Source organism: Notolabrus celidotus, chromosome 10, assembly GCF_009762535.1.
Source record: "Notolabrus celidotus isolate fNotCel1 chromosome 10, fNotCel1.pri, whole genome shotgun sequence".
Lineage (NCBI taxonomy): Eukaryota > Metazoa > Chordata > Actinopteri > Labriformes > Labridae > Notolabrus > Notolabrus celidotus.
The window spans coordinates 27,294,260-27,320,305 of NC_048281.1; the positions used below are offsets into that span (position 1 = coordinate 27,294,260).

At 39.5% G+C, this 26,046-nt stretch overlaps 1 protein-coding gene across 3 annotated transcripts in view; it reads left to right on the forward strand.

Annotated features, from left to right (window-relative positions):
* dachd (dachshund d) overlaps window positions 1-26,046 on the forward strand; it is a 167,687-nt gene that overhangs the window by 133,931 nt on the left and 7,710 nt on the right. For all 3 annotated transcript variants that reach the window (XM_034693534.1, XM_034693532.1, XM_034693533.1), the window contains 2 exons: window positions 17,786-17,931; window positions 25,325-25,472. In XM_034693534.1, the coding sequence (XP_034549425.1) occupies window positions 17,786-17,931; window positions 25,325-25,472 (294 nt within the window). The remainder of the gene's footprint in view (window positions 1-17,785; window positions 17,932-25,324; window positions 25,473-26,046) is intronic.

Genomic DNA, 26,046 nt, shown 5'->3' on the forward strand with positions numbered 1-26,046 from the left:
TGTATGTTTGCAAAGAAAAGACAATCTGCATCAAGTTAATGTCACTAAATCAGTCACTGAATTAGTTAATGTGTCACCAAAGGCTGCACAGCTTCCTCTCCCTGATCTTCAGTCTGCCTTCAAGTGTAAACAAATTACATGCAATATAAAAGCCTTTATTTTCCACCAGGAGAGGAATTAGAAAAAATCTGTATCAGGGAAGAAAAGAAAACCAACAAACAGAAGAAGAAACTCCACGCCGACCCGTAAACAAGCTGCATACTTCATGCTTTTTTCACCAAAAGGAAACACTTAATATTTCATAACTAAGTTGAAACTCTTTTTAAGTCCTTAAATATTCATAATACAATTTGAAATATGACATTTTTTTTGACCAATTTTGCAATTAACATCTGCATTCAATTCATCTTTCAAATTGAAGAGAAGCAACATTTCTTTACCGGGGCCGTTTACTTTCAGCACATTTTCATTTGAATGCACTTTTGTCCTCTGTTGTGAGAGTGTTAAACCCTGCACTGCAGTCCAAGTAAACAAGTGTGGAAAGATTCAGGTGTCAGACATTGGAAAAGAATAGTAAGCGAGCAAATCAAAGTTTGTGTAATTGATTTGAAAAACATAAAATGTGACAGCTACATGTCAGCACATTAAAAAGACTTTGAGATTTCATTCTCATCAGAATGTTACTTGTATTCAATATCAAGTGAATCCCTCATTTTTCACATGAATACATGAAATAATATGAGCTGCAGGGATAGATGAGTTAAAGTACTTTATTAAGAATCAGCTCTTTTGATTGTTGATGAGAAAATTTCAGATTTTTTTTCTAGAAATTAAAAAAATTCTAATGTCACCTTCTTATAGTAGATGTTTTTTCTTGTTTCTTTACACATCTATGAATGAAAGTATCTTTGAGTTGTTAAAAAATAACAGATTTGATGACTTGTTGAAATTTTTCACAATTTTCTGACTTTTTTTTTGTTTGTTTTTGTTTTCTAAGTTTTTATAAAATCAGGAGAGAGCTTGACCAGATAAATATCTTTGTTTTCGGGTGTCCTTGCAAGCAAAATAAAAAAAAGAGTCATCATACATGCAAATATAAGTTTCAATACATGACTATAACACATAAAAAAGTTTGAATTATCAAGTCAAAGAAGCAAATATAGAATTGATCCGATCCTATTCAATCCAAGTGAATTTATAAAGCACATTTTACTGGTGTAGTGGTTAAGTTGCACATCCCATGTACAGAGTTTACAGTCCTCAAGCAGGGGGCCTGGGTTCGATTCCAGCCTGTATCCCCTTTCCTGCATGTCACTCCCCACTCTGTCTCCTGGTTTCCTGCTCTATCCACCATCATCTCCTCTCTTAACAAAGCCCCAAAATATAACTTAGAGAAAGAAAAGACTGATCTTTAAAATAAATGTATTAAAAAATAAGGGGCTGTACAATAAAGTACAATACAGTACAATAAGAACAATCTTGAAACAGTGAGACAATAATGGGAATTGGAAAGGTGAAATTATTAAAAAAGGAACTCTCATGTTAAGTGAATAGCCAAATAATAAAAGTGCATTTAAAATAAACAGTAATCATGAATATATATCAGGCAACTCAAATACAGCCAGACGTGCCCCTCTCTAAGTTATTCAGAATCCCTTTAAAGCAACAAATGAGACTCAGTTACAGGTCATACATTCAAATGATTAATGACAAATTAACAGAAATGAAGTCTTCACTGCAGCTCCAGAAATATAAAACCCCTTTGTGAGTAGAGCTGTAGACTTTTACCCACATGCTATTTCTTATTGTTAGCTGTGAACAGTGAGAGAGGAAAGTATTCACAAGGTTGAATCTCACTCACATTGTCCAGAGGAAAAGGTTTTTATCATTAAATGCTGACATTTTTCAATTCAATCTTTCTTTGCATGAAAAAAAGAAAAGAAAAAAGGAGAGAAGAAGAAGAAAGATAGAAATCCACCAAGCGTGTCGGATTAAATACAAAATGAAGCAAATAATAGATTTTAGTATTCTCTGTTGGTTTTGCACAGAGCCGGTCTGTGCTGTGCTGTGCTGTTCTGGGTGAGGCAGGGTGGGGGTGAGGCTGATAATGATATTAAAACCACTGTGGAAATCATTGGGCTGTATGTTCCCTGTTGGCCAGGCTGACGTGAAGATCAGTGTTAGACCTTCACTCACAGGGTGTGAAGCAGTGAATAGTAATAATTAGCGGGATCATGAGTTGAATTTATGGGTCACAAACTGTCTAACTGTGTGTGTGTGTGTGTGTGACAAAAAAAGAGAGTCAGGCAAACAGAGCAGCGCAAACAGAAAAAGCAGGAGGTTTATCCAAGTATCCACACACTAAATCAACTGAATGTTTCCTCAGTCACAGAAATCTGACTTCTTAGCTGAAGTGCCTCCTCCATGCACACATAATCAACACAAATGGACTGTAATTCCTCGGCGATATAAGAGGGGGAAAGCAAATGACCGAGCAATCCACACCAGTTCTATCCAGTTGACCCACACATATTTCTCCACAAACACGCTGTATTATCTTTGAGATTGTCAATTCCTAATATGTCACTGGACTTGATTAGGATTCTGAGCTCTCCAGCGTGTGCACCAGAGGTCTCAGGCTGTGGAAAACATTTTTATAAAATAACCCATTAATGCAGAGGAGTGCAACTAAATTAGTTACCAATTTGCTGAGCATGAATTAATGAAGAGAGCTTCTCCCGGCTCCCACAGTTGTAATTTTCATAATAACCCCAGACCTTTATTTGGCAGGTTGTTTAGTTTTTTCGTTTGAAGGTTTTCATTAGTCTAATGAGGACTGTGCAAGGGCGAGCAGTCAGCACAATTTACATGAGGAAGCTATCATAATAAATGAGGCAATTTGAATAACATGCACAGGTTTATGCAGCGAGATAAGAGAGATTGTAGCCGCCAGATTCAGAGGTAACCAATACATTAGAACCAACTAATAACCAAAGTAATTCCAATAAAAGCTTTAAGTGAAGGGAATAAAATTAATGATAGATATATTGAACTGTAATGATATGATACATGATGCATTAGATTAATAAAATAAATGTGTTCCATTGTTAAAGCGGGGGAGAGGCCTCTCCATCCGAAGCTTTGTTTATGGCGAGCTTTTTAATTAGGCTTGTTCATCGCATCAGTTTGTTTAGATAAATGAGATAACATTCCAATGGTTTAATGATATCTCTCCACTTGTTTGATCTTTATGATCCTGGCAGAGCATTAAATTAATCTCTTGCAATGCACTCTTAGAAGAGAGCGCAGCGGGCGCAGAGGAAGGATGCGGTGCCCCGGCTCTTAGGGAGGCTATTTAAATAGCCAGACACCTCAGAGACAGCCACTATAATGTCACATCACTCATATCCTATGAACACGTCTCATCTTTTTCATGTCATCTCTGCTGATGAAGGACAAAAGGCTGTTTGTTGTCGTCTAAAAAAGCCCGTTTCCGAAGTTGTGTCACCAAGTGCACAGTAACCAGATGGTAACTGCGTTTTTTTTTTCCTGGTGCTGTTGTTTGAACTTGACTATTTTTTGTCCAAATTTCGCCCAAGAAGAAAAAAAAAAGTAGGAGATTAGAAGTTGTGTGAGAAAAAAGGGGGCTAGTAGAAAGCAAAGTGTTATCTCACATGAGACTAATTGAATTGCTTCAAACAGAAAGTCTGTGGCGAAAGCTTCCGACAAGCCTCTGTCTCGTGAAACAGCAGGTAGCTGACAAACAAGGGGAAGTTTGAAAGGTACGGAAGCCTTTGGCTGTAAACTCACTTTGGACATCAAACAATTGACATCATTTTATTTCCTCCGGGAAAAAGGTGTTTGAAACTCAAGCCATATGTATGTACGTGCAAGTATAGGAGTTTTCTGTACATACCATGTGGTGTTTTGAGCATTTTGCCAGCAACAAATTTCTCCACTTACCTTCAGCGCTCCCACTGCAGTTAAAGACGCCACATCTCTTTAACACAGAGCTAAAACGCCTGACAGGAGAATCTAATACAGTATGTAAACTGATGCTGTAAACCATATTCTGAAAGTGTAGGATTCACTGGTAATATGATATTGGCACTTCCCTGGTAAACATTATATATCCTTGTTGACACAACAGGATATATAACACTCATAATGTTCTCCCCAGCACAAATGGATGCCTGCGATGTATTATGTCACCTAAAGGTGCGCCCTTTCATAACTCTGCTCATGCATTGAGCATCCAATATGATCACAACAATGGACAGATCTGACTCTCCAATAAAGATGTTCAGGTACCATTTTATCCTTCCTAAAACAGACTCCAATGCCTAGAATGAAATGCACATCTATTCAAAGACATCAGGCTCATAACTCCATTAACTCTGAGAATCAACCCATAAAAAACAATGTTAATGCTGCACACAAACACTGTATGTGACCCCCCCCCCCTTATTTTACCTTTCTATCTGTTGCCTCATACCATTTTATTGTACATAGAATGGACAACTTCACTTAATTTCCACCCAATGTGAGCTTTTAGGCCGTAAGAGCGCCTCCCTTGGTGCTGAAATGTTAAGCTGGTGCAGCAAAAGCATGCACAGAAGCCCCGCAGGACTAAATGTCGCACCCTGACACTAACCAAAACACGCATTAAACTTACAGATAACACAAGTCCACAGCAGAATAGATTCTTGTAGAAATGGAAAGTTCAGGGACTCTTGTGATAGTGTTCACAAAGTTTTCTCTTCCCTCTCCTCCTCCTCTCTGCTAATCTGGTACAGAACACTGCAGGGGCCTGCATTTGTCAACAGAGCTGTCAATCACAACGTCACATCCCCTATTTTTAGAATTAAACACCTAGTTATAACTAAACTTCTAAGAAAAATTAGTACTTAAATATAAATCAGCATTATAAGAACCAACTATCATGACAGATACCATGTTTGAGGAAAAAATATTTAAACTTTTTTAATTTCATAGTTTGGCCTTTATTCCATCTGTTAACTCTTGGCTTCACGGTCAGTGGAAACTTATGGCGACCATTATAATATACAGTCCATGGCGGACACCCAGTATCATTCCATTAGCAAAATCATTACTCTGATCGCTAATATTTGGCTACCTTTGACTAAAAGTGCACACTTAATCTTTGTTACTGTCACACAATATTTTACCAAAGACCAGTTCTATATTGGGGGCTAGTTGGTTCTGGATCAGTGCATTGACAAACATTCTTGATGATACCTGGGACCATATTTTAGGCTGTATAGGAAGTTGATATTAAAACATCAATCACTCACGCAATAGTCCATTATACAACACTAAATCATACAAAATTACTCCATGGAATCTTGACAATGCTCTTGTTAATAATATTTACAGAGATCTTAAATCCACCATGAGCAAGCTCTTTGCAACAGTGGAAAGGAAGAGCTTCTGTTTCACAGGCAGAAACCTTGAGCAGAACCAGACTCACACCCAACCTCATCTTTTATGACCAAATGGGTGGAGAAAGTGGGATAGAGAGAGACAAAAAGAAAGACGAGTGGATGCAAACAGTTAGACACATGGACAGGGAGACAGACGGGGTGCTTGGAATAAACTCCAGAAGGACTTGAATCTGTCGGATCTCATCTCTCTGGAAACCTTTAAGTCCATCTTAAATGAAAGAAAGACCCCAGAACAGTGCCTGTGTTTTTAAATGCTGTTTTATATTCACAAACTGCACTTTACTTGAAAATAAGTTGCACCTTTTAAATTATTATTGTTTGCTTCTACATACTGTCTGCATATATGTTCCATGTTGCTGAGTTGTGCCATTTATTCTGACGTGTTCTGCTGACCTCTTGGCCAGGTCGCCCTTGAAAATGAGGTCTTGATCTCAATGGGACTTATCTGGTTAAATAAAGGTTAAATAAAAAATAAAAAATTAAAGACAAAATCAATGGATAATTTAGATTTATCAGGGTAATATCAAGTGGCAACCTCTGGTGTTGAAAAATGAAACCAATGTGGAAGTGCTAAAAATTAGACCAAGGCAACACTCATGTAAAAATGTCCATTTTAACAACAGAGTGAAACATGTTGGAGTCTGGTTCAAAGACACAGTTTTGATCTGGATAACAAATTTCTTTATGCGTGGACTAAGTACTTATTACTAATAAGTGATGCTGATATGGAAAACCAACGCCACTCACCAGGAAATCAAAAATGTTGGTGGACAAACACTGATTGCTGACATACTGCTAGCTTTAACTAACATTACACCCTCTGCAAGCATTTTAGTGCCATTATATGGAATAGTCCCATGATGATTTACCTAAAAAAGGTCAGATGTTTAGAGGGGACTATCAAGTTCTGGTGGGGTATTGTTGCATTGACTTGTATACTCGTCAATACTTTATTTTTGTTTGTCTTTGAGGACAAACTGATTCTGACTTTGGTATCAGAACAAATCTACATGCCGCGCCTTTTCTTTGTCAGGATGCTCTCTACATGTCCATCTGATTTGCTTAAGGCTTTGTGCACTGAGTTTCATCTGCAGTCCCAGTTTACTGTCTGAATGATGAAGTGGTACCAGTGTCACAGTCTATTACATACAGATGCTTTGGGCAAGGACCTGTGGACGCTGATGGGCTCATGTAGAGAGTTTAAAAAAAAGATGAAAAGACAAAAAAAGTGATTTCCAGCCTTTGTAGTCTTTGTTCTGTGCCTTCTTTGCATAACCATTTGCAATGATAAAAAGGAAGTCAAGGGACTTTGGATGGGGCGTAAAGTTTCCGCCTCAGTTTGAGCTCTTTTTGCGGTGTAAATATTTCACTGACATTGATGGTATCTCCGTACAGTATCATTAAAAGTTGGATGTGCTGGGTGTAAGCTCCTTCTCTTCATCTTCCTGACTTTAATGCATAGTGTTTTGTTCAGCCCTCCCGATGTCCTTGGCGTTGCGAGCTTCAAACACATGCTGACTACCTGACTTTCCCTAAGTCAGGAGGCAAGATCATTAGCCATCACAACCCTGAAATGTGACTTGGCAGACAATAATGCTTTATGATCAAACAACTTGTCAGTGCGTCCTGTTGAAATGAAAGAGTGCAAAAAAATAATTCAATAGAGGATCAATCAAATTTCCCCCCAGCCGGCGTGAGAGAGATTGCTGATGGTGCAGAGAGGGGGCTATTCCTCGAGGACACAGGAGTTCATTTGGATATTTGTTCTCCCCCTCATGAATGTTCCATTGCGTGACACCATCTCCTGCTAATCACATTTCACTGAAAAGGGGGGATGCTTTTAGGGACGTTGAAAAGAGAGAGGTTCTTTTTAATCTTTGAAATGCCTCAAAAGTGACAGAATGCTTTCTCCTGCCAAGACGTGAGCCTCGGATGGGGAGATAAATATGCTGTGGTCAGCTAAGTGTATCTAGTGAGCAGAGAGGCAAATTTAATAATGCATTATCATTCACTGGCGAAGGTGAAATCTCCCTGTCCATCAGAAGGCTGAGGCCTGTTTCATGTTACCCTTCACTGCAAATGAACAAGTGCTTTACTCAGCCATACCAGAGATGCACAGTAGGCACTGGTGCTCTCTTCTATCTGCTGCTGTGGACTGTCAGGAAAGCGGCTCTGTAATCAAAGCAATCATCTATCAGTCTTGACTGGAGACAGTAATGATCACAGTCTTTATCCTGATAAAACTGTTTTTGAACAATAACCTTCTTTTTTTTCTCCCTCCCCGAGAACACAAGGTGCGTTTTACATATCTGAGCATCTGCTATTATGCAGATTATGGGAACATATTTACCCGAATGCCCTTGGACAACAGCATTAAACAATTATGAAGATTATGTACAATGCAGGAAATTTGCGATTCAAAACAATTCTTAGCCGCCGCAACTGTTGCAGACAGATAAGGTTGACCCTGAGTATGTATTTCTGTACTTTTTTCGAGACATTCTGCAGGGCTGTTTGTATAATTTAATATTTACATGTAAACAGTAATTAAGTGATGCTGCAGACATGCCAGGGCCAGGCTCTGCCAAGGTAAACACCAGGCCTAGTAGTTTGCCACAGTCCATCATGTTTACAGACTTGCAGAGCCGAGTGCTGTTTGTGTGCTCTGCCTTGGCAAAGCCCATAAAACACCACCGATTGCACGCCGGGTGTTGAACACAGTCACTCTTATCGTCTGGCAGTCTGCTCGCTGACTTGAGGACATTGTGAGTCAAACCTTTAAATTTTCACTCTGCGATAATTACGCCGCTATACTTGAGCTTTTATATCCTTTCACTGAGAAAGTAAATCATTCCTAATAAAGAGAGGAAGAATAGGGGGCGGAGGGAAAAGTGCTTGAGGACTAATTCTCTTCACTCCCTCCCTCTCTGCGCTCTATTCTGCGATTTGAAAGCCTTTCTCTGACTATTCCAGTCACCTTGACTTTGCAGCTGCAGCCTTATAGTCTGTTGCTTATCCTGCCTAACCCTAGCCTGTCAATTAGGTGTTTAAAAATTAATCTCTTTAACTGGAAATACCATGCCAGCTTTCTTCCGTCTGTAAATGAAGTGTTATTAATTCACACAGCGCAAAGCCAGTGTTATGAATAATGTTATCAAAACAGATTTCCACATGTTTAACACGTTGCTCCTATTAAAACCCCTTAAGTATTTTTATAACTGTGAAACCAGGACTGCTAATGGATTTGCATCCGTTTTTTCGAGGCTCCTACAGCAGAGTGAGTGCTCCTAAGCCTGGCCTTTTTATAAAGTTTACATTTCCCGTTTCCTCTTTTGTTCTTTCATCTTCATTTAAAAGCAGCTCAGTATATCCAGTCTGGATTAGTGCCAGCCAGCGTCGACACTCGTTCGGCAGCAACAGAACGGCACCGCCTCTCCCTGTAGGATTGCAATGCCAGGCAATGACACCAATGTGTCTACTAACCCCCCCCACACACACACACGCACACACACCCCTCCGCACTACACATACACACAGCCCTCCTTTCCCCTCCCAAACCCAGCACAGCTCTGATCTAGCAGCAGGCTATCTGGCCAACCACACCAAGCTAATACTTGTTCCATTAAAACCTGGTGATTACGGGGGATTTCCTCTCTGTTTGTTTGTTTGAATGCTTAATTATCAATATGTAATTGGCATGTGTATTGTGATGTAGGGTGCATATTCCGGTGGCATATTTTACTGGAATGCACATTGCTATCGGGTGGAAACAGGACTCCCCAGTCACTGTCTAAGTTAAGCTGCATGAGAAGTTGCTCTAATGAATTAATAAATGCTAAACAAAGGAGGACTAAACAAAGAGGGAGAAATAAATGGCTTGATGATTAGTGGGTCAGAGAGATTAGTGGGGTATACAGTACCAATGATCCCTCTCTGAAATGGGAATGATTCAGGCAAAATACCCGATCAATAGTTTAGGCCAATTTAATCTCTGGGATTCTTCTGTCAATAAATGGACCCGGTCAACAGAGGTCAATATGCAAAGACAATCCAAACACCTTCAAAGTGCCTCACTATAATGTCCTTCTTCTAATATTGTCTCCCTGACAGTTTGGACTCTCAGTCGATAGACGAATTACAGAAATCTATTCAAGGCTGCCCGGCTGTAATTTCCCCTCCTGAGCCACAAGTTTATATTTTTTTACTCCTCCAACTTGAGCCTTTTTTAATGTCATAGCTTCAGCGTTAAAATCTCTAACCTTTACTCACCTCGCCCCCGTTCACTTTCCACCTTCTCTAACCGCCGTCGCCTCTCTACAAAATGCCATTTTGTCTCCACTACTGTTTCCCTTTAAGAGCTCATTTGAAGGTGTGCGCTGGCAGAAACAAAAGTCCTGTATGCTTTTATGCAGTCATCACAGTCAGCCAAGCCTGTAATCCTCAGAGGTCCGATAATGACATAGCCCCTGCATTTATTACATGGAGGAGAGGAGAGAGGGAAAACGCTGACTTTGAACAAATGAACACTCTGACCTTTATGCAATAAATATGACATGGGCCGCATAAAAAGACAAGATATCTTCCTCCTGAATGGAAGTCAACACAGATTCTGCTCCCCTGCCTCTTGCTCCCTTTCTCTCTGTTTCCATTTTCCCTCCTCCTTTTCTCTTTCGTTTTTTTTCTCTCTTCAGCTAACAGTTAAACAAATGATGAAATCAATGTGAATTGTTGTCGCCCTAGCTTTGCAACAATACACTTCAAAAGCACAATTTGTAGTTCATAATTCTCTCTGTTGTAGTACAGCTCCTAATGCACATTGCAGAATATTCTGCACAATCTGTCAGCAGATTTGCGTGTTAGATTTAATCATTTGTGGGTGTTTTTTCTGCTGTAAAAGTGCTAAAGCCACTCTCTGTCCATGGCAGGGAAAGGCAGTTTAAACAGAGAGAATCAACCTTTCACTGTGTCTTTTATAATCGCGCTGTGATCCCAATTGAGCATCGCGATTGTCTCTTTTTGTCACCTCACACCGCCTCTCTGACAGTAAAGGATTTATGGTTATTTCCTGCATGTAGCCTGTCCATCTGTGGCTCTATCTTCATACGGCCTTGAGAATACGATTCAATTTATTAAGGCAAAGCAATGGACTCATTACTTTAAAAAGGTGGCAAGAGAGGCAGGCAGAGAGAGGGAGAAGTGACACACTGAATTGGTTATTAATGGAAAGGCACAGCCATAGGGCAGTTGAAATTTAATGATATCCTACAAGAAAATATGAGGGTGTCACTCTCCAAAAAGTCATGCTAAATGTCAACATTTTAAGGTCCCGGCGCTAATTTTATGCCTGTGCACAGTAATGTTTTGGAGAGCATTTAGGAAACACGGCCCAGTGGCCAGCCTGATTATCCCGCTCACCTTCTCTCCTCTCTGCAAATGGGTTTGTGCAGCAAGCGATTTCATCTCTAAGTGAAGGGAACATTAGGGAGGGGAGAAGGAGAGAGCGATAGAGGAAAACACGCGGTTTGATTTTCATGCTGTGATAAGAGAGTGGGAGCCAAATGTTACCTGTTAATCTAGCCCAAACCGACCGGGGCTCTTGACTTTGTCCCCCAGCAGGGATGGGGCAAACACTCATTTTCCTCTCTCCGTGATGAAAAGGAAATTAGCTTAAATGTGATGAGGGCACATTAGTGTGAGTGTGTATGTGTGTGTAATGAGTGTGTACGTGTCTCAGGTTTTTTTTTTTGTTTGCATACGTCGGTGTGTTTTCTCTTCCTTCAGAGTGTATACATTACCTTGCATGCACATGTGCAGGACATATGCAGGAGATGGCCTTGCTGGAGGAATTTGTCTTTGATCATCAGACACAATCTCACAGAATTTTCCTTCCCGAAAGACACTAAAATCCCAAATCCACAAAAGCTTTGAAACTGTGTAATTTATGGTCTTATGTTCACAAAGGTAAGCATCTTAAAAGCATTAGACATGAAGAGCAGTCTTTTCAGCTTCTGTAAACTTTGCTGATAGAGTTTCAGTCGGTTTGGGAACTGAAATGTATCACCAAATTGACCCAGGGATACTGCAAACCAATCACAAGAATTGTCTCCTTTAGGTTGTTACTTTAAAGACACTGGAAACTAACCTGTGTTGACCTTTTAACAATGTTATATAGAGCAGATGGCCGAAGACTAAACATCTGAAAAGTATTAGAAATGAGTTTCATCCTAAATTGAAATGCTCTCTTTTTAAAGCTCCTGTGAGGAGTTTTTATCTTGTCATAGAAATGACTGAAATGAATAGTGATGCCTCTATAGCAGGGGTTCTCAAACTTTTCGAGCCAGGGACCCTTTACAGGTGAGATTTTCCAAGAACCCCCTCTTAATTTTAACATCGATTAAGCACATGCTTACTACCATTTGCACTCTTAGATGCCCTCGGAACTATTTGTATTGTAAAACTTATCAATCTAAATACTTCAGACCTGTTCCATAGTGATAAACAGATAACACTTCAATTTGAAAATACCACTTGTATACTTTAAAACAGAGGGTCATTTAATTCCTTGTGGACTCAACATGACTGCATTTATACTTTTCAAGTAATTGATCTTAAAAGCTTTCAGAAAATTAACAGTAGCAAGACTGGCATATCCCTTCGAGCCACTAAATGGTATCCTAACAATGGTATATATGCTTTTTTTAATAACACAGCACAATTTAATAATTCATTAGAAATGTATTCTGATTATTTCACGGACCCCCACACTATGGTTCGCGGACCCCCAGGGGTCCCAGAACCCCACTTTGAGAACCACTGCTCTATAGGACCTCAGAAAGCAAACAATCCCATCTGCCTGCCATCTCTGCCATGGGGTAGGCGTCAGTTAGGTCTATTAACAGAATTCTGTGGAAACAGCCTTTTTTTTTTTAAATCGACACGCCAGATATTTGTTGCGAGTTGCACCTTTTATACATTTTAAATAAAGCGGGATGAGATTTTTCTCAGGAAACGCTGCCTTTCACATGTTTAAAATCAGTAAAGAGGTAAATTGTCCCATTTTATCCACAGGGGGCGCCAAAGTTTCTACAAACCAAAAGTTCCTAACAGGAGCTTTAAGTTAAAGTGCCATAAAGGAGAGTGTATTTATGAATTTATCAAGTAATCCCATGAACCAGTTGTAAAAGTGATCACACACATAATCTAATTCTTGATTTTAAAGCTACCTGCTTACTTTAAAGCTGCTGGAAACCCAAAGCCTTATTCCCTTGAGACAATGTATTAGCATTGTCACCTGCACCCAACATCTTCATTTGGTCCCCGTCCCCTACCTACCGCATACAGTTTAAAATCCTCCTCCTCCTCACCCACAAAGCCCTCCACCGCCAGTCCCCTTCCTACCTCACTGACCTCCTCAACCATCACACTCCTTCCCATAGCCTGCGTTCCTCACATGCCAACCTCCTGTCTCCACCTCACAGAACCAAGCACCGAACCTAGGGGGGACAGAGCCTTCTTTGTAACCCCCCCCCCCCCCCCCCCCCTCTGGAACTCACTCCCCATCCATATCCAAAACTGCTCTGACCCTTCAGGTTTCAAATCTAACTTTTTAAGTTAGCTTTTAATTTGTGATTGTACTGTTGTTTTCTTTGAGCTGTGCTCCTTGTTCCTTGCTTGTATTGATTTTAATAATTGAACAGTGTCTTTGAGTTTCTGAAAAGCACTATATAAATAAAATGTATTATTATTATTATTATTATTATTATTATTATTATTTAAAAGTAACAGAAATAGTTTTTAATATTTAACATGATTGAATTAGGGCTGATAGCATAAACATGTTGGATGGGATTGAGGGTCCAAAATGTAGGCGTTACATCTTTTTAATACGCTGCCTTAGTAGTTTAGTCCTCACAGCATCTACCTGCTGCTACTATGATAGATTATAACACTCCGGTGCATTTGAAAGGCACACTTTACTACTAGACTGCTGACAAGTCTGTTTTCACTTCGTGTCAAATGGAACATCATCAAACTACTTTGAGTTTAACTACTCCCTACAAGCATACTATCTGATGAGCCATCATCTAGAACTTTATCCATACTTTGAAAACTATTTGGGGAATCTAGGGCAAAATATTCTGCCACTGTTGCCAGGCAGATAACAATCAAACTGTAAATGTTCGGCCACGCCCAAACATTGAAAGACACGGTCTAAACAGCAACATAGTCAGTTTAATAAACTTGGTTTCCAGACAGATTTTGAACATTTAGTTTCACTTGGAGGGTATTTAATGACTTAAGAAGATATTTAATGAGACTCTCAACTTTGATATCATATATGCATTTCAACTATTTCAAGTCAAATTTCAAGAGGCTTTGAAAAAAGTGTGCATGTCTGCAAGTAAATCAAAGCCTCCAGGAGCTGGATTATGTACAATCACAAACAATTTGGCTGTCCAGATGTCACTTGTGTACACTTGAAACCTGTATTTTACAAATGTGCAGAAAAGAAGAGACATCAAACTACATCTACAGTTACTACAAACAGCCTGTGACATACTGAAGTACTTGTTCAAAACTATCTTACAGATAAAGTTGAATTTATTTTGCCTGAAAGACCCTCCAGAGTGCAGACATCATTTGCAAGATAAGCTCATGTTTTTTTAAAGTGCTCAAATTGCATGCAGTGGCTTTTTTTTTTTTTTTTTTGCACAGCTCTGCATCAGCCCGTGTGTACCAGAAGACAGATATTTCCCCTGACAAGATTTTCCAAATCCAGCGCTTTAAGTGCAGGTGGAATAATGCTGCGCTAGCTGCTAATGGCTGTCCGAGAGGTCATAACTACTCCATTTGAAGGAGGCTGCCTTCTCCGAGGCCCTGGCAGGTCAAATCAAATGTAATTGTGCAGTGAAAAGCAGTTCCTTGCTTTGTGTTTGGCTGTGCTGACAACCTCCGGGTTTAGCATTCAGTTCTCCTGCTGGGAGGAACACAGGTTTGCAAGGACAAAGGCTTCACCTGTCAATATATCACACTGACTGGCCGGCCAAATGTACCTCTGCTCTCACTCTCTCCCTCTCCCCCCTTCTCTTTGCTATCTCTCTTCCTCTCTGTCACTCTTTCATTCTCTGCACATTCTATTCCAGCCTCCTCTTCCTCAGACTCAGCCTCACCTATCTATCCATCCATCCATCTTCTGTCTTCAACCATCTATCTCTCATCCCTGGCATTCTTCTCCTCCTCTTTCTCTTTTCTTTGTGTGTCTTTTCTGTATCTTCCTCTCCTCCTGCTCGGGCTGCCTTCGTGTGAGGACTCAGCTGAAATGTCCTGAGGGACTCAGTTTCAAACACAGGAACCAGAAACATATGGCACATTTTCAACTCCCAAGGTCAATTACAGCTATTTATCCAGAGATTGCAGCTAAATTTCCCAAGGTTTCTTCTAGATTTACCGCAGATTGCAATGTGTGTCTGTCACATTTTAAATCAGGCCAGTTTCCTCTCCAGCTTCCCTCCACATCCCAGCGACTTTCCATCAAATATTTCAAAGAGCTTTCAAGTGGGTTTTAGACATGTTTTATCTCTGGTTATCATGTGCCCCATCTTTTTTTTTTGTCACAGCTTTGCGAGGTCCAAGTGCCGCTTGCAACACAAATCTAATAACATGTAAATTGGAGATAAGCCCAGATCCCTCCGAGTGATATTTTTTACATTCATAGTTTGTCAAGTCAATTCCTGGGTCCCTGTTTTAGCAGCACAACACATGAGGAGTGAGAAAATTAACTGGATAGGTGATTCATCATTGCTAGCACACTGTCAAGGACTCCCTCTGCAGCTATTGAGAGCAGGGTGGAGGAGGAGGACGGAGAGAGGAAGAGGAGGAGAAGGAGGAGGGTGGGATAGGGGGGCGTTGTTTTAAATTATGGCATTTCATTCAGAATGCATTGTATTTACAGCGTCCCATTTTTATTTGTGGCTCCTATTATCCGCCGAAACAGTTGTGCATGAAATGTTATTTGTGACAGGGGTGACCCGCGAGTGTTTTTCCACGCAGTATTTCATAGACGGGGGGCCTTAACTGTACCTTTAGCGTACGGTAAGCACAAGAGGCTGTCACAGCTGCTGTTGGCAGCCTTGCTAGTGGAGAAATATCACCTGGAAACAGAGTACTCCATTCCACCGGCCCCCATCACTCCAACGCCTGTCGCTGTAATTAAGTTGAAGTCAATGATTCTGGAGCGATGGTGAGAAATAAACATGCAAACACATGCCAGCATTTGCAGCCAGAGAAAAAGAGGGAGGGAGGGAGGGAAGAGGGGAGGGGTGATCACATTAGACGCACAGAAACCACAGATCTAGATCATGTTCTGCTGGAATTTACATTTGAGTTTCATTAAGCCACTTTTGATTATATTGATTAAATTAGCCACTTATTAGCTTCCAATTTCTTTTTTTTTTGAATGTCGGTTTTTATGCACAGCTCCTGGTGGAAATGTTATCTGACAGGGGGGGCTGCTGCACGGTAGTTGGAGTCTGTCGAACAAAACACGCTGTTTGCTTTTCCCAGAGCATGACAGGTTGTTTCCCCTGCAACAAAGCCATCAAATATTCTGTGTGATCCAACATTGTGTTGGAGGGGAGGCCTGCTGAGTGGGAAGCCGGAGTTTGTTAAAGCAATGATTTATGATTAATGCCAACACTAAATAAGGGACAAAGTGCCTACAGTACAAATCAATTACAAAGCTACAACAGCAGACCTTTCCCCGAGGTCTACTAACGTCTCTAGTTGTTATGGTGATTTTATTGGAGGTGGGTGATGCAAGCGTATAACGCATGCAATACATCTATATCAACCTGAGCTGGAGCCAACTGTAATGCTTTTGATCTTTGATTAGTTATTTTATTGAGATAAAATGAGACTTTCATGTTGTGCCACTGTGTAAGAAGAGCGCGTTTTACATCTCCACCCAGACGCCCACCTCCAAACGCAGACAGAACTGCTCTGAACAAAACAAATTACCACTGGAGTGGCTTCTTAAAAGTAGGCAATTCATTATTTTTATGAAGTCAAATTATAAACAAATTTTAATCCATTAGGCAACCATCCATTCTAATTAATCAACAGGAGTGAACTCCATCTGAAAAGGGAGAAAGGTTGTTTACTCTCTCCACGGACCAGCGGTGCATATTTCACCATCTTCCCCCTCTCCGAGCAAAAAAAAAGCCTCTCCAAATTACAAACCTAAACTGTGAATCCTCGCTCTCGACTTTTGGCGCAGAGATGTTTCCAGGGCATTTGCAGATGCTTGAAATAATCTCCAATGTTTTTGCTCAATCTGCTCTGAGGATGGGTGAAATAAATACTTTAAACTAATTAATGTAAGACCAGCTGTTCCCAGCACTTGGCTAGCGTTGGTGAATATTGATGGGAGGGAGAGAGGCAGGGCTGTTCAGCTCCACTCGCTGTTTGTACAAGATTCAGGCTGCCACATAAACAGATATGAATAGTGGATGAGAGCAGAGAGGTGCTGCGCTCCACACAGCCGGGGTTCCACATTACAAATAAAACTTTATTTTCATTAAATTAACGATTTAACAGCTGATGGGGCAGAAATCCTGTGGAGGCTCTGTTTTAATAAACTCCCTCTCTCTGCAAGATGGTCACACTTATGAACTGTTGGTTTGATAAAAGCTTGCTGGACAGAAACATGTGTCAGATCTGATGGGGCAACAAACAGCAGTGTGACATACTGTTTTAGTTTGACCAGGCTGTATCTGTGTCTGCCGCTCTGCCTCCTGCTTTCTCTCCCTCCCTCCTCTGCTCCTCTTTCCTCCTCTGAGGCCCGGTGGAGAGGCTGGACAGCAGATGGCAGGGCCCTACCCCTCTGCCGGTGATGAATGGAGGATGATGTCATCTTCGGTTTGACAGGCACCCGTGCGTGCGTACACAAAGGAAAGCCCGAGCCTCTGGGGTTGAACTGCGGGCCTGCTTTTGATTTTTTGGAATCCACATGACATCTTTTAAATGGTGGAAGCTGGATTTATGTCGTGGTTGATTTTGTTTAACCCCACAGTTGGGCCTTGGGAAGAAGCAACAGAAAGGAATCTCCAAGGGATCAGACAGTCCTCTTTGTTTTTAAGAGGAGGGGAGAGTTAGGATTGGCTGCTGGAGATCAATAGACACAGTCCTCCTTAGTGGTCAATCAGGATCAATATTTGTCAGAGTGGCCCAAAACTACTCAAATGTCGAACCACTTAACCAGTTTTACTCAAATCATTCTTTAAGTGAGTATTAACCTTCAATGTTTTCATATTTCTTTGCAGAGGACAACTCATTGTGCACCCCAACAGCAAGAGACAGCTACGAGAGGTTGTCATTGGCCGGACAGGGTCTGCCACCAGGCTTCCCCTCACCATTCCTCTTCCCAGACGGCCTGTCGTCAATAGAGACTCTCCTCACTAACATACAGGTGAGTCCACTGGCAGAGTGAAAAGAGAGTTAACATATGTTGACAAAGGAGCAGTCTCTTCAGGTTTCTATTGTAGGATCCCTCCACATAACAGATCTTTCCAGTCTTGGATGTTTGTCATTCCAATTTCTGTCTTCAAGATCTAGATTTTTAGTCCAGTAAACGTTAGAGGTCAGGTTTGAAAATTGGTCCGGCAGACTTTGTGATTTATGAAAACACAGAACTGTGTACCTCTCTTCCCAGCAGACAACATTACTCTTCTATGACAACAAGAGCAAACTTTCTATGATCATTGCTATCTTTTCAAAACTCACCAAAAAAGTGCATTTAAGTTTTTTTTAACACCTTAGCATCAAAGCTATACACCAAACCAAGCATGTTTTCCTGACGGCTGCAAAGGAATGTCCCAAATCGACTCATTTCCTCGTTGTTTAATCAGGAAGTTAAATTCCGTCTAGTCGACCAGTCTAAAGATGGGAAATCAGCCACAGTCAAAACTGAGCACACTTCAGTTAACTCAGTTAAATACAATATCACAGAGTAGAGGTAAACAATGTCACATTTGTTTGCTGAATGTGGATAACATTAGCAGAGCTGGCACCACCAGCACTCAGTCCTCCTTGCAGGTTAACCCTCCTGTTATGTTCATTTCTTAGGGACGGCAATAATGTTCCTTGATCAACTTGACCCGGGCATATGTAATGATCCAAAAGTGTCAGAACCAAAAAAAATCCCTAAACATTTTTTTAAATTCTCATTAACTCCATTACTGACCATTTAAATCAATATTTATTGCAATGGTGTTCTTTAATTCTCTCAGATCATGGTTCAATGAGGATAACTCACTCGTTTTTTATTAACTTCATGTTAAAACTTTTTAAAATGTGCATTGAAAAGCCCTAAATATAAATACTATAGTTTAACATGACATCAATTTTTGTTTATTTTATTTTACATTTTGATTTTTTTATTTTATGAAGTGATGTTGACAAATTAACATGCAACACCTCTTCTGTCACATGCTGCCCAACTTTTGATGCTGTATTTAGCTGGTTTGGAAGGAATATATCACCTAAGATGGAAGGAACCTCTGAATACCACTAGCCTTTCATCCACATTAGAAATGCGAAATAATACTTTTAACAATTTTTCTTTCTTTTTTTTGAACTTTAAAATGGGTCAATTTGACTGGCACAATAACAGGAGGGTTATGGTGCCCATGCTTGTGCTGGTTACAAATTGCTCTGGTTGAGTGGTTCTGTGCCAGTTTCACCAGACACAGCCTACAAACAACTTGATCTCCATACTGACAAAATACTAAAACATGCTGCACTACAAGATGCAACCTGTGCTTGTTTCCATCCAGACAGTAGAGCATTTTAACATCATGGTAGTAGCTCTAAACAGACAGGTGACTGGGCTACAACATACAATTAGCATTTCAGGCCCACAATAATGAAAATATTAATAATTTGTTTAACCATCTCGTAATTCTGGTGCCAGCTTGCGAGGGCGATGACATTTAGTTGTTTAGTTGACTAGACACACACATCCCTACAGCTGCTATTTCCCTCAACAGCTAGGCTAACTCCATCCATGATGCTGAAGCTCTAGAAAAGCTAAGAAGATGTAAGTGAATTAAAGTTAGCCAAGTAGTACCAGTTGAGTCAACTATTAACACCATCACTCTTGGTGTGGGAAGTTTAAAAACTCCTATGTTAGTCATTTTGTGATCTAGTGGCCATTTTTGTTTTGTGGTGTACAAATGAGGAATAAGTTGGTTTTTATAAACTTTGTCCACGGGAAAACCAGGAACCCTAAAACTTGCACTGTGATTACCAAAGAGCATCATTTAATGCATCTTTTTACATTTTTATTTTATTTTTTATTGTTATTTTGGAATCACATGAGTTCACAATTGTACAAATTGCATTTGTTACTTATCATCTATAGTGATCCACCTTGTTTTATAATGTTACAAGACAGAACTCAATAAAAACAAAAACAAACAAACAAACAAAAAGAAAGAAAAGGACAATGACAGAACGTGGGGTGTCTGTTTCACAAGAAAATAATAAATACACATACTTTGATACACAGAAGTAAGTTTGAATACCTTAAACAAAAGAAGGTCTTTTTTGTAGAAATATAAGACATCCACTTACTCCTCACTTCCTCAAATTTGTCTTTCTGAAGCTTCAAAGAAAAGGTAATCCGTTCCATTTTAAAAATGTCATAAATTATACCATACCAGTCATCAATAGATGGTGGGGCAGGTTTAAACCATTTTCTGGTTATTGTCTTCCTGGCAGCTATGCTCAATATTCCAAATAAATGAATATATTTTCTATTATTGGATGTGTGGAGGTGTCCAACAAAGAGCTGGTCCCAACTAAAAGTCACATTTGTATCAAACACCTCCCTTAGTTCTTTATGTATATCAAACCAAAAAGGGTGTATTTTGGGACAGGACCAAAACAGGTGATAATGATTTGCTTGCTGCATATTTTTACCTTTTTATTATGTTATTGTTGCCAAATATCACACTTAAATAATTCCTGAGGAAACTTCAAACCAGAGCTTGTTTTTCAGAACAGTTGATGTCACTCGTATCCTCCTTTCATTGTACTCAACATGGATATTAGGACTACAGATACACCCATTTGTAGATCTGCATACCTTAATATTACCCAAATACTCTGAGTGTCATTTAGTCATGGGCTCAAACGCCCTCAGTCACTAAGATGAATGTATTCGCCTTCTGTCTGCGTGTAATGATGTGTGCACACCGCTGCCCTTCTCATTGCACTCATACTGAAGGCGTCAGAGTCCTGCTTCTCCTTTTGCTCCGTGCAGTAATTAGAAAGCCACAAGTAAAGCCGTCGCAGTCTCCCAACACTCCACTAAGTCATCTTTGATAATGATCTTCGCCTTGAATATTTATATACAAATCAACAAAATGAAACCAAGCAGAAAATTAAGATAAAGCAACTTAGAATAAATTGGGGTCAGAAGAAGCAACAATTAGTAAGTTATAGCCCAGTGCATTTGGTATAATTGTGTGTGGATGGGGAATAATTGTGATGAAAATGGCTGCAGTACTGTACAGCTTTAACACGAGATATTTCAATTCCAGACTGTCAGGAGTATATTTGCGATGGCAGTAATGTAATTGATACATGATGAGATAGTTGTCATTCATATTATTCATTCTTGCTGCACTGTGGGGGCTTTCAATTGTGCTACAGAGAATAATACTCTATATTTAAACTAATCCAGTTACAATTCTCGGCTGTGGAGTCAAACGTGAAGACACAGGAGAAGTATTAAAAGAAAGAAACATGTATATGGAGTCGGTCTGAAGAGTTACAGTGCTAGAGAGATGTATGGAGTTTGAGTTTATGAGTTGAAAACCGTATCTGTTATAAGCTAGAAGCGACTAAAAACAGATGGATGAATCGATTTTTACTTATGTAGTAAAGAAGGAAAACAAAAGTGATTTTATGACACTCTTTAGATAGAGTGAGTCTAAAACGTAACCTCCATAGTTTTACAAAGACAAGCCCAACTTTATCCACCATTAGCATTCTTTGTAACTGTAGCAAGAGAAAACTTATATTGGTAATCCCAAGAGTGGAACACCAGCTAGCAAGAGACATAATGGTCAGGTGACATTGATATAAGACTGTACAGTATTATACTGTACAATGCAATACGATACTATATGGTACTTTACATTAAGATACAATATGTACAGTATGGTACAGTGGGATACCACACTGTACAGTACAATATCATACAAAATAATACGCTATAATTCAGTTCAATACAACACAATATGGTATGATATCGTACGGTATGATATAATATGGTAATATATTGCACGATATGATACGATAAAATATGATATTGTACGAAACGATATGATACAATGCGATATGGTATTATACAATACAATATGATACAATACGATATTATATGATGCGATATAATGATATTATACATTATGATAGAATCGGATACGATACAATACGATATTATCGGTATAATATGGTGATATGCTTTACGATGTTATACGATACGATATGATGCAATACAATACAATATGATATACGATATGATACAGTATAATTTGATATTGTAAGATACAATATGATACAATACGGTATTATACGATACAATATGATATGATGCAATACTATACAATACAATATGATATGATGCAATACTATACTATACAATATTGTACAATATTATATGATACAATATGATACAATGCAATACTATACAGTACAATACTATACAATACAATACAATATTATAAGATACAATATGATACAATGCAATACTATACAGTACAATACTATACAATACAATACAATATTATATGATACAATATGATACAATGCAATACTATACAATACTATACAATACAATACAATACAATATTATAAGATACAATATGATATGATGCAATACTATACAATACAATACTGTACAATATTATACGGTACAATATGATACAATGCAATACTATACAATACAATATTATATGATACAATATGATATGATGCAATACTATACAATACAATACTATACAATATTATATGGTACAATATGATACAATGCAATACTATACAGTACAATACAATACAATACAATACAATATGATATGATACAATATGATACAATGCAATACTATACAGTACTATACTATACTATACAATACAATACAATACAATATTATATGATACAATATGATACAATGCAATACTATACAGTACTATACTATACTATACAATACAATACTATACAATATTATATGGTACAATATGATACAATGCAATACTATACAGTACAATACAATACAATACAATACAATATTATATGATACAATATGATACAATGCAATACTATACAGTACAATACTATACAATATTATACAGTACAATATGATACGATACAATACAATACAATACAATACAATACAATACAATATGATGCAATGCGATACGACCTGACCTTACAGTTCAGTACACTTCAAATGAAACAGTATGAAGCACTGTGTTGTCCACTTCAGGGAATACTCTTGGTCTCCAGAGCTGCACACATTGAGCAGCCTCTACAGTAGTATAAGTAATAAAAACTATTCAAATAAACAATCCAAATGTAAACAGAAGCACAAACTAATGAAAACTACAAATTACATATGTTGCACATTAGCCATATTGCACAGGGATGGAGCAGCATTAGTGAATCCAAAGCTGAGAATTAGAGAACTAGCATTATTTTTGTGATGATTTTTCACCCCCTCAGTTGTGTTTTAAAGCATCAATGAAATCCCCCGTTCCCTCTCTGCATGAGGTGCAGGATTAAATTTGAATGCAGCCAAAGGACAAGTTTGACCCTTTTAATTAGTAGATTTGAGCTTTGACCAAAAATAAATCCATTCAACCTTTAATTTGACAGAGCTGAAAAGTAGGGACTCTCAAATTTCTCTTTTTTTTTCTTCTTAATACTTATTCTACTGCCAACATGAGTTTCAAAAAATACTGAGTTCCCCCTTCAAAAACTTAAACATACTAGTGACTGGAGGAGACTGATTATTAACTTCTTACTCTTACATTGTAAGTTTGGAACAGTGCTGTACTGAAGCTGCCCCGTCACTACCTCACTACACACAACAAAATATTAGCTTCTCAATGTGTGATATCCCTTTGTGTTGCAGTACGAGAGGCATTAGATGTAAACAATAAGCAGGACATTCACACACACACTCAGACGTACACACACACACAGCGCTGTTGGCTCCGACATGATGCTGTTTCACCTTGTTACGCCTCTGTTAGATCTCTGTCACACCTCTGTTGTTGCTTCTGATGAGGACTTATTGGCGGAACGACTTCACCACACCATTATTCCTCTGACTGCTGTGACGGTGAGGTGGAACAGAGGCGTGGAAATCCTACCTGAACTAGAAATGTGAAAGGGGTTTCCACTATGAGTACTGAACTCTACTGACACCGAACTGTTGCTGTTTGTGTGGTTTCAGAGTTCAGTACAATACTTAAGGTCTTTTAGCCCCCAGAACTACTTTACCCTGCACTAAAAGGTTCCTCTGCCCCCATTGTAAGGCGTTTTTCGACCGCAGGAACTTTACCCTGGAACTAGGGACTTCACCCCTGAACTACATGCGTTTCGACCGGAGGAACCAGGGTCTAAATTCAGTTCAGGGGTAGTTAATCTCCCCCCTGACAAGCCCTTGCTTTGGGGGTAGTACTTTTCAAAGGTCCTGGGACTTTAGGTTGCACGTAACGGTGTTTTTGGAGTTTACTCAGTTGTTGAAACACAGAGGGAGTTCCTGGGAATGCTAGTTTAGTTTTTTATTAAGATTTCAAAATATTATTTAATATATATATTTTTTCTCCATAAGTCATTGCCCTGATTTGCACAATCTACCCGGGACTTCAGGTCGCGGTCGGAACGCAGACAACAATGGGGGCAGAGGAACCTTTTAGTTCTGGGGAAAGTAGTTTTGGGGGCTAAAAGACCCTGGAACTCTTGGTCGAAATGCACCTGTTGTCTGCGTTTCGACCGTGTGCTGAAGTCCCAGGTAGATTGTGCAAATCAGGCCAGTGACGTATGGAGAAAAAAAACTATATTAAATGATATCTTGAAATCTTAATAAAAAACTAGACTAGCATGTATTCTCAAGAACTCCCTCTGTGTTTCAACAACTGTGTAAACTCTACAAACACCGCAACGTTCAACCGAAAGTCCCAGGACCTTTGAAAAGTACTACCCCCAAAGCAGGGGCTTATCAGGGGGAGATTAACTACCCCTGAACTAAATTTAGACCCTGGTTCCTCCGGTCGAAACGCATGTAGTTCAGGGTTAAAGTTCCTGTGGTCGAAAAACGCCTTAAGCTGTGTTTTCTTGTTAAACTATCCCAAGAAACTACCTCCACTTGTATTCACAGCCTTGACCAATAGATGTCATCATATCAAGTCTCCTCACATTTTAACATCACTTAACAAATCTGTAGTAGATCTGTGTTTGTGTTTTTGGATCTCACGAAAGCCATGCAGCAGCTAAAAGAGAGTGACATCTTCACTGATAAAAGCAGCACTGAAGGTGCTAACACACCTGAAAGGAGTCATGTAGCATCAGTCAGCTCTTAGCCCGGCGTTCTGCTTCACTACAGCGGGCAGCTGAGAGAACTGCTGTCTGTGACACACTCTCACTGTGGTTTGCTTTGCTGTCACTTCATGGTGAAGCTCTTAAATAGCCCACATCACTCTCTCCTTCACATCGCCTGGCTCTGCTTCTTTTTTTTCTGTCAGTGTACTTATTTGAGTGTGTCTGTGTGTGTGTGTGTGTGTGTGTTTTACAGGGCCTGCTCAAAGTAGCAATCGACAACGCGCGGGCTCAGGAGAAACAGGTGCAGCTGGAGAAGACGGAGCTGAAGATGGAGCTGTTCAGAGAGAGGGAGCTGAGGGAGACTCTGGAGAAGCAGCTCGCCATGGAGCAGAAGAACAGAGGTACCGTACGCCTGACTACCGACTCATACCTGGCTCTGAATCCTCCCCGTCGGTGGTGTGTGTGTGGGCATGCAATGAATGTGTGTATTCTCACAGCCGTTGTGACTTAACAGGCCTGTGCTCATGTAGACGTGATCGCTCCTGAGTGTGCGTACACAGCTCAGCATGTATGTTTAATGTTTCTTATTGAAACACTGACATTAGCGAGCGTGTTTCCTCGGCTGCACAGACAATGATCTGCTTAGCGCTGTTTTATCTGCTCTGAGTCGGTTAACATAATTGGTGCTACGCATTAACTTAGACAAACTCACTCTGAGTCTCATGTTAAATGCATTAGCTTCGTATGCTAACTGTGTCGTTTATGTTTAATGAGAGAAATCCATGAAAAATAACCCAATACATTTTTCAATTTGCTTTAATTCCCTCTAGCAGTTTGTTAAGTCACAGTCAGTATTTTCTTTTATTAAAGGAAGATCTTCATATGTTATAAAATATTTAGCTTTAATTGATTTTCCTTTTTCTATTATAGCTTTTTTAAAAATTAGGTTATTATCTCATGCTGCAGTAGCAACAA